The 9,960-nt window shown below is 53.7% G+C and overlaps 1 protein-coding gene across 1 annotated transcript in view; it reads right to left on the reverse strand.

Annotated features, from left to right (window-relative positions):
- The window catches only part of BCAP31 (B cell receptor associated protein 31), a 29,019-nt gene that overhangs the window by 2,850 nt on the left and 16,209 nt on the right, over positions 1–9,960 (reverse strand). Inside the window, exon 5 of the mRNA XM_019664327.1 lies at positions 747–882. Coding sequence (XP_019519872.1) covers positions 747–882 — 136 coding nt within the window. The remainder of the gene's footprint in view (positions 1–746; positions 883–9,960) is intronic.

The raw sequence follows: 9,960 nt of genomic DNA on the forward strand, positions 1-9,960 counted from the left end.
GGGAGGGAGACGCTCCAGTACCGTCCTCCCCGGAGCTGTGATTCCTGAAGCTGCCCTGGGCACCTGCCCCTTCGGAAATGTCAGCACAGAACTGGGCCACTGCTTACTCCCAGCCACCAGGCAAAGGCCAGGGCCAGCAGGGCCACCTGCTGCCACTCACAAACCACATGCCCTGCATGCCCTGGCCCCCAGCCCTGCCTCCTTTCTTAGCAGCTCCTCCGACTTTACCAGTCCCTCCAATGACGCAACTTGCTGTCATCTGGGGACTGCTGCCAGTCAAGCCCCAGTGACCGACGCCCCTTCTTCCTCTCCCCAGGCCCGTCCAACTCTACCCTTCCTCAGAACCCACGGCCATCCTCCTCCTTCCCAGCTTGGCTCACACCTACCTCTTCTCACAGGCCTTCTAGGACTGGCCACACCCTGTCCCCGCCTCATCCCCAGCTGACAGCAATGTTCTGCCCTGCTAACTTGCCCACAGGTCATAGGACAGGGCTCGGCTCACTAAGGAGTCAGTTTTATCAGGGAAGAGTCTGGCCTGGACACAGAAGGTAGAGGTGAGAGAGCAGTGAGGGCACCCCCTCTCCCTCCCAGTCCCCTAGACCCCTCCCGTACATGCCCCCACTGAGAACTGCCCCTTCACCCCTCCTCCCAACTCCTCGGCTTTTCCAACAACCACAATGTCACTGATAGGCTCACAGTGGCCCATGAAGAATGTCACATGGTGGGGTCAGGCAGGCAGATCTCACCTTTTTCAGCAGGTCATTCTCTTCCATGTACTTCTTGGCCGCCTCACTAGCGCCCTCTGCCTGCTTTTTAAAGGCTTCATTGGAGGCCAGCAGTGTGGCCTGCTGGGATATGAGAGTCACCAGGCGTCTAAGCAGGCTGTGATTGTTTACAAAAAGAAAGGAGAAGTGAGCAAAAAAAAGAAGGAAAAATGGCTGGCATGAACCTCTCGTAGTTGCTCCCGCCCCATGCCTGCCTTCAGCCTAGACCTGCCCTCTTGGATTGCCAGGGCAGCCAAGCGAGACGCCAACGGCCTGGATCTGGCAACATGAGAGGAAAGGTAGACCAGGAGCTGTCCTCTGCACCAGAATGATTAACACTACCCCCAAACAGCAGGCACAGGAAGTCGGAGCCTGACAGGAAACCCAGGCCAGGCGAGCTACAGCCCGAGGGCCCGGAACATGGCACATTCCAGGTCAGGACCTGGACGTGCCAGGGAAGCTGCAGCAGCGCTATTTTCCTCACTGTGAGGCCAGGATCACCCCGGTAAACAAGAGCAGCTAGTGCCTGGGGACACTTCCAACAAGCCATCCAAATCCTCACACCCACCCTGTGAGGTAGGGGCGATCACCATCCCCATTTCTCAGAGGAGAAACTGAAGCTCAACAGGCTGAAGCAACTGTCAAAGTCAAAAGTCAGAAATGGACATGGGTGGCCTGTCCAACCAAGGCCCGAGCTGGGAACTATGACACATTTTAAATTTCTAGGGACCCACTCCCACGCCAAGGGAGATGGGAATGACTCTTCTCTCCCCACCCCTTTCCCCAACGCGTTCTGCAGCCAGCTGCCAGAACACATCTGTTGGATAACATTGCCACACTGAGGTCCTCTGGGACTCGGGGGACAGAAACGAAGAATCAGGGCCAGACCAGCCATGAGAGGCAAACAGGCCGCAGCTGGGGGCACAAGCTGCTCCATTTCCTGAAAGCCACCCCTGAGAAAGGCACCGTTCAAATGGTCAAAACTGAGGGATGGAGACGGATGGCATGACTTGTCCCACATACCTGGGACAGGGGCCCAGGCCAGCCATCGCTCAGATGTGCAGGGGCCCTGGGGAAGAGGCAAAGACTGCTTTGTCCAGGCCCACTCCCAGGCCAGGCCATTCTCTCTGGCCCTACCAGCCAGCCTTCATGGGGTTTTCATGACACACACTGCTCAGACAGCCCCAGCGGACAGGAAAGCAAACAAGGCAAGCTTTTGTTGACAGGACACCCAGGCCCAAGGGCCCAGAAATGCAATTTCCAGGTCAGGACCTGGATGTGCCAGAGAAGCCTGAGCCCTGGCTGAACCCCTGTCAGGAACAAGCTCTTAGGGAGCAGGCTCCAGGAACCGTGAGATGCCCACCGTGCTTCCTGGTTTGGGGATAGGTTCCAGGGGCCCCTGGCAGCATGGCGAGAGCTGGGCCGCTGGTTTCTGGCAAGATGGGAGAGTTTCCAGTGACATGTGCTCTCTAAAATTAGCGGCCGGGACCTCGTGGCCCAGGGCTCAGGTTTCCCTGTCTCAGCCCTTGACTGCCCACCAGTCTGCCCCCCACTGGGCTGGAGCCCCGGTGGAGGGAGCGCCCAAGCACCCCAGCAGCCAGAGAGCATCAATGAGCCTGACTCAGTGGCAGCGGAATTCACTGGAGGGGCCCGGGAAGAAAGGCAAGTCTGACAAGCCCCAACCTCCCAGCAGAGCGCTCAGGCCGATCCCCAGCTGGAGTGGGTTGGGGAGAGAGGGCACGTGTGCCACCTGGCGGACCCAGCAGGCAAAGACGGAGAGGCAAACCCAAGGGCGACACTTCCCCTACCCTCCCCCCCCCCTGCAACAAAGCTGGGTAGGCAGCTGACTCGGGCAGGACTCCAGCAGTGCCGTGGGTGATCACGGCTGTCACTCCAGGGAGGTTGGGCCCAGGGTACTGGTGGCAGCGATGACAGCAGCAACACAGCAGGGGACCACCTCTCCTCCGTGCCCTCCCAGCCCATCCCCAGCTATGGGGCACCAGGGTTGCCAACACGGGCCCAGGCAAACACACAGAACCCAGCACAAGAGCGGTCCAGGGCCCTCTTGAAACCTTGGCCTACTAGGCCCCCACCTTAGCTCACAGCCTTAATTAGGGTGTCCCCCTCAGTGCAGGGCTGGCACCCCCCAGCCCCAACATCTTTCATGCCATCTTCTGTGCCATCCACATCCTTTCCCTTCCTGTTAGACCTGTTCCTCCGACCTGGCCCAGAAAGATTCTGGGGAATTCTTCCCTCCAGAAACCTCACCCAGCACCACTGTCCTTCCTACCAACCCAAGCCCCTCCTTTCCTCCTCCCTACATTCCTGAACCTATGCCAGCCTAGGCCATGGCCTGGCCAAGCCACCAGCAGGCCTACCAATGCCATAACCGCCCAATCCAAGGAATGCCCTGGAGTCCTGGGGGCACTCATTCTGCAGCACTTGGGGCAGCTGACAAGTCTCCCTTCCCTGCCTTTGATTCAAACAGACCTGGCCACCCGCCAATCTTCGCCCTGACAGAGTTTCTCTCAGCCCAGACCCTTACACCCAACTGCCTACTAGACAGCAGTTGCTTGGTGTCCCCGAGACACGCCCTCAGCCTGTCCATGAGGGCCAGATTGCCCCTGCATTCTCTGAGCTCTCAGGCCTGAGCATCACCTTAGGGTCCCTCCTCCTCCCTGCAGCCCCAGCCATTGCCTACTCCTATCCATGTTACCTCCAGACAGAGTAACCACAGTCATCCCCATCGCCAATGGGGAGGGCCCTCACCACTTGTTTCGTGGGTGGTTTTGACAGCTGCTAACTGGTCTCCTCCCTACCTGCAACCTACAGCTTTGCAATCCATACCCTGCAGAAAGCCAGAATAATCTTTCTGCAGGAAAATCTGATCCTGTCACCCCTCTGCTTCGATCCCTCCAACACCTGCCCTCGGCCTTTGGCTGGCACATGGCCCTCTGCTCTAGTAACACCAAACCACTGGCCCTTCTTGGAACACGCCAGGTTCGTCCTCGCCTTGTCTCCGTGCCACTGCACTCAGCCCTCCGGTCTGAAATGGTTCCTCCCCTTCTATTTGCTAACTCTTGCTGATGACTCAAGACCCAGCTCAATCACCACCTGCCCCACCAAAAGCCTCTCCTGCCCCTCGTCTGGCAGCACTGTTCTCCTCATCACCTCTCTGCATCATGTTCCTTTTCTGGCTGCCCAGATACCAACACCTGCAGGCCAGGGACTGTGCCTTTGATCCCTAGCTCCTCCAAGGCCTTGGAGGTGACCTCCCCGCCCCATGTATGTGAGGCTGCACCTCAGGCCAGGGCTGGACGCGGTCTGGGGCCCTGGCTCTCCCCTGACCCAGCCACACAGAGGGGAACACAGGCAGACACAGAGCTTGCCAGTTGAGCAATAGGGAGACAGGAAACAGTGGCAGGGAAGCACCATGTCAGACCCGTGTGGATGAGCAAGCCAGACTTGTGACTGCAGTGGTAGCTGAGAAGGCACTCAGGGAAACACTCATCACGACAGCCGGGGACAGAGCCCAGTGCCCTGGCCCACGTCCGCAGGGCCTCAGGCTAAGCCGAAAGCACTGCTCCCTAGCAGGCCAATGAGGCCTGTCCAGGAGCCGCCTTCTAGAACATCTCAGTGCCCCTCACACAATAGGCCCCGTGCTCTTGCGCCTGCCCTCAACTCACCCATCAAGGTCCAGCTCCAACACTACTACCCCTGTGACCCTCTACCCCCAGCCCCTTCCAGACACATCAGTGTGCCCTTTTGTGTGTTCCCTCAGTGCTGAGTTTCCACCTGGCCCACAATGGAAGGCGCTGAGCCTCAGACTCTCCGAGTTGCAACAGCCCAGGAGATTTCAGCCTGGTTGAGGTACTGCTTCTCCCTCTCCTGCCAGTTAACGTCCATCGTTCTCTCTACCACCCAAGTACTGTTACATGCTCTTAGTGATCCATTTCCAGACAACAGGTCAGAACTCATGGGCCAAAGGGATTTCCCAAAGGTACAGGGCTGACAAGAGGGGCCCCGGGGTCTAGGGTAAATGCACTGTGACAGAGGGAGAAGCCAGCACATGAACCTTGAGAGAATCCAGATGTATCCTTGGCAGACTAATGTCATCCCCAAATACCTGAATTCAACTTGGCTTTCTCAGTAAGATGTTCTTGGACACTGAGTGGGGCTCTTGTGCTTTTATAAGAAGGTTGAACAAACAAGAGAAGGCTGGAGAAAGCGGATCTCTTAATGGACACTAGAGAAACAGGGCCAACCATATCAAGTAAGGGAGACGTGCTTCATATGTGCTTTGCATCAATCCTGTCTCCCTCTTGTGGGCTAAGCAGGAAGTGGGGCAGGAGCAAGGGGGAAGGTCCTCCTCCCAAGTACCAACTGGAATATTCTATGGCAGGGATCAGCAAACTTTTGAGACGGAAGAGCTGCCAGGGGTCGGCAAACTGCGGCTCGCGAGCCACATGCGGCTCTTTGGGTACGTACATGTGACTCTGAAGTAAAATTGAAAATGAAAATAAAACTATCATCGTTTCATTTATATTACTTTAAATTTTCCTTATTTGTAAAAATATATTTATGGCTCTCGAATAATTTTTAAATTGTTGTGAGGACTGGCTCTTCCAGGGGTCAGCAAACTTTTGAGACGGAACGTGCCCAAAGAGCCACATGTGGCTCGCGAGAGCCGCAGTTTGCCAACCCCTGGTCTATGGCTGTGGTGGACCCCCATTCCTGTTGCTGATCCTGCCCACTTAGTATTTACCAGGCATCTCCTAGGTGCCATGCCCTCAGGTGAGTTTGGTCACTCAGCCCACAGCACCCCACCAAAGGACATACAAGGCAGACAGCTCCCCTTCATCCCGCTGCCCCTGTGCAAGTGGGAAGCTGATGTCACAGTGCCACCTGTTGACTCTCCACAATGACTACAGGCCTGCCCCAGGCAGGGCTCTGCAGGACAGGTGGATTCTGGGTGAACCCTCCCCAGCTGTCCAGAAAAACAGGAGGCTGCCCTGGCAAGGAACCAACACCTAGGTGATGCCCCAGGAAGGGCTTCAGGCATAAAGTAATAACAGGGCAGAAGCCGCCCCCGGGAACTCTCACCCTGAAGAGCCTGGAGTCATGAAAATAAGGAGACAGCAAAGTGGAGAAAGAAAAGCACTCGAAAGGATCCAGGATCCAGGGACAATCTTCCCGTAGGGCTGCCCCAGTATGACTTGGCTTTCTTCTTAGCCCTGGAGCACACAGATTGCAGAAAACGGGGAGGGGAAAATGCCTTTGTGGAAACTTCAACTGACAGCCCAGGTGGCTATGAGCTACTCTGACAGTGAAGCCAGCTAGATGGGGAGGGGCAGGGGCATGCGGCCAGTCCTCCCAGCCTCTGCCTGTCCCTCTACCCTCTTGAGCTGAAGAGAGCCAGTGGACAGGAGCAAGCTGTGTTTCTGGGGGTTTTGTCATGAGCCTTCTTGAAACCAGCCAAAGGATTTTGTGTAAACTGGGGGACAGAGAGCAACTGAAGGAGGTCAGACAACCTAGGCAAAGACATTCCATGTGGTAACTGGAGGAGTGACCCTAAAGACAGTGGCAGGGAGGGAGCTGTCACCCCTGGATGTGCTCGCAGGTCCTAGAGTCCAAAGGGAACAAGACAGTGCCTCCAGCAGGCGACCGTGTCATGCTCAGAGCCTGGGGGAGGGGCACAAAGTAAAGGACAAGAGGTGGCTTCAGCTATGCTGTCCAATATGGAGGCCAGCAACCACACATGATCTTTTTGGTTTAAATGAATTAAAATGAAACATCCAGCTCCTCAGTTATACGAGCCATACTCCTCACAGCGAAGAGCATTTCCATATTGCCGTCTGGGCCAAGTTGGAGGAGCCCTTTGGTTCCTTCCCATCCAGAACCCTGCTCTCCACTCCCTTACCCTCTGCCTTTAGGCCTCACAGGCTGGAGCCCTCCTGGAGAAAGGGGCTTTCCTGGAATGGCAGGCTTTTAATGATCTTGGGAGTCAGGAAGACCTGTTTGCTTGGCACTCAGTCCCAAAGGAGGTCATGCACTGTTTGTTTTTAGAGTATGAAGAAAATAACTCTTTGGCTCAAATCAAGTAGCTGAGCAGACAATCTATATTTTCAAAGAAGCCAATGCTCATTTTGATGCATATCAGTTGGTCCTTCTTGGACTCTTCAGATGAAACTGCCCCACTTTACTGCAGACCCTTTATTAGTGTCCCTTCTAGGCCCAGCACCCATAGGACACTGGCGCACTATTGCAGATGGGGTGAGTTTGGCTTGGTGGGGACTAGAAATCAATGGATTTATAAAAAGGCTCTTACCAGTGCCTAGATCTTAAGTGTTATTATATTTGTATTCTTAGAAAATGATGGCAGCCAATAGATGGATCAAGTGGAACTGAAGGCCAAAAACCCCTCTGCCTGGCCTTCTACAGTGGTGGTCCCCCACTTAAATCACTGTCTTTGGGTAGGCCCAGGCACCAGGATTTCAAAAACCCCTTTGATACCTAACCTAGATACCAATTTAAACAAATAAATTGTAAAAAACAAAAACAAAACCCTGCAAGAGATAGTAGGGGAGGGTAGATAAAATGAAACCGCCCAGGTGACAATCACTGCTGAAGCTGGGTGACATTCACGGGGGACCATTTTTCTATCCTGCCTGTGTGTTTGCATTTTCTACACTGACCAAGTGAACAGCCCATCCTGAGGTGAGAACTCCCTAGCATTATCCAACTGGATGCCCAGGGCCCCGTGGACACCTCTGCTTGCCTGCCTCCAACTCCTGTTGGGCCTCTGCCTAGGGAAGTCCTTCACCCCAACCCTCTGTCCTTGCTGCAGTACCTGTCCTCTCTGTCCCACTCTCCTCTACCACCACTTCGTGCCCAGCATGGAACATAAGACCCCTGAAAGCCAAGACCTTTGCTTCCACTTCCTACTCAGGCCAGCACAGCATACCACAGGAGGGAGAAAAATCCCACAAGATACTGTAACTACTCAAGGTGGTACAGGTTAACAGTTAGTGTTTATTAAACAATCCCCAAGTGCTAGGCACAATGCTGCGCCATGACCTGTCACCTCAATCCTCACACTAAGCACCCGAGAGGTATCCTCATCCCTGCTCTACAGGTAAGAGAAAAGGCTCAGAAAGGGTAAGTGACTTACCCGAGGTCACACCGTTAGCCGGTAACAGACCCAGGACCCCAACCCAGGCAGCAGTCACATCCCTAAGGATCTGGATATCAGGCCTTTATGCCAAAGGTGCTATCAAAGGTGCTGTGAAGGCACTTGGAAACAAGGGGTGGTGGGATTGGTTTGACATGACAGAAAAGTCACTTAGCTGGGGAAACAAGGCTGGCAGAAGAAAGACCCGCTATACCAGTGGTTCTGAGGACACTGAGGAAGAAGCATTCAGGAAGAGATCCCTAGTTTATGGAATGGGGACAATTTCAGTTTTGCAAGATCAGTCCTGGAGTTTGGTTGTACAAAGTATGCACAGACTCAACACTACTGACCCGTACACTTAGAAATGGCTCAGGTGATCAATTTGATGTTGTGTATATTTTGCCACAATTAAAAAAACTATAGGAGCAGGGGACCACATGGGATAAGACAGAAGGGCCAAGCACCCCCAGGCTTCGGGGCTGAGACAGCGTGCCATCCTGCTGACCTTCCCCTCCTTGACCCTGATTTCCTTGTTCCTTCTGGTGGGCCTCTCGGCTCCCTTCCCTCCTATGTATGCGTGTGTACATGCTTGCAGGCAGTCCTCTGAGTTCTGCCACAGCTGTCACTCTGCAGACGCCCACAACAAAATCACTACCACCTCGGCCTCACAGGTTTGGCATCCCTGCTAGCTCCTCCCCTTTCTCCCAAATTCTCAAACCTGTCCCCCACTTGCAATCCATGCTACCACACCCTGGATCAGGCTGCCAGCATCTCTCACTTCGGCGACCCCCCAACTTGGCCTCCTTGCTTCCAGGCTGCTCCACTCCATCCCATGCACTGTCACCAAATATGAATATACAACTCTGACCACGGTGCAGTGCCCCTGGAAAAAAAACAGCACTCTACCACACAGAGGCCGGGTACAAACGCATTCAAAACCCTCTAGTCTGTCTCCCACCATTCCTGACCCCATCCACCCTGTTTAGTCCCACTTCCTCAAACTTAGCCACTACCCACGAGGTTCAGGCACTGAGTCAGTGCCTGCCAGTGAGACATGTGCAAACAGAGAAGGAACAGAAAGACAGTAAGAGGGACATGGGCCCTCGGAACAGGATCACAGGGCCCACAGAGCCTAGCCTAGCTGAAGTATGCATAAAATGACAACTGAGAGGGGTTTCCCACTGTTTCTAATATCAGAAAATCAGGGGAGGTGAGCTTGGTGTTTGCCAGCGGGGAATTGGTTAGATACGTTAAGAATGCTGGAGAGACAGATCGGTTGTCCCAGAGCAATGTTCATGATAAATTCCATGGAAAATGCAGGTTCTCACATGGCAGTTACAACTTGACCCTGTTTTTAAGAAGCGTGTGGACTCTGTAGGGAAAGCAGCCAGGTCTGCAGTCCCGTTACCCAAAGTCTGAGTTCTCAGCTCTGCCGAAGGCTAGCTCTGAGAACTTGGGAGAGGCTTCTGAACTTCTCGGAGCCTCAGTTTCTTCTTCGCAGAGCTATTATAAAGATTAATATGTGCCTGGCACATACAATGCTTAACAAGTGGTATCTGCTATTAGGCATGGAAAAGTCTAGAACAGGGGTCGGCAAACTGTGGCTCGCGAGCCACACGCGGCTCTTTGGGTATGTTCCATCTCAAAAGTTTGCCGACCCCAGGAAGAGCCAATCCTGTCCCTTAAAACAATTTAAAAATTATTCAAGAGCCATAAATATATTTTTACATAACCACCATTATGTGAATAATATCCTTTAAAAATTTTGTAAATGAAACTATGCTAGATTTTCATTTTCAACTTTACTTCACAGACTGCGGCTCACGAGCCGCAGTTGCTGACCCCTGGCAGCTCTTCCGTCTCAAAAGTTTGCCAACCCCTGGTCTAGAAAGATATATAGCAGAGATATATTGAGTCATTGGAAAAGTCATGACGCATGTTTGCAACAGATGGCACTAGTTCATTTTTGGAAGTACTAGAGTCATTCGCATCTATGTTATTGCTATGTCATTTGACAGCTGACAG

Source organism: Hipposideros armiger, unplaced genomic scaffold (genome assembly GCF_001890085.2).
Source record: "Hipposideros armiger isolate ML-2016 unplaced genomic scaffold, ASM189008v1 scaffold_419, whole genome shotgun sequence".
NCBI lineage: Eukaryota > Metazoa > Chordata > Mammalia > Chiroptera > Hipposideridae > Hipposideros > Hipposideros armiger.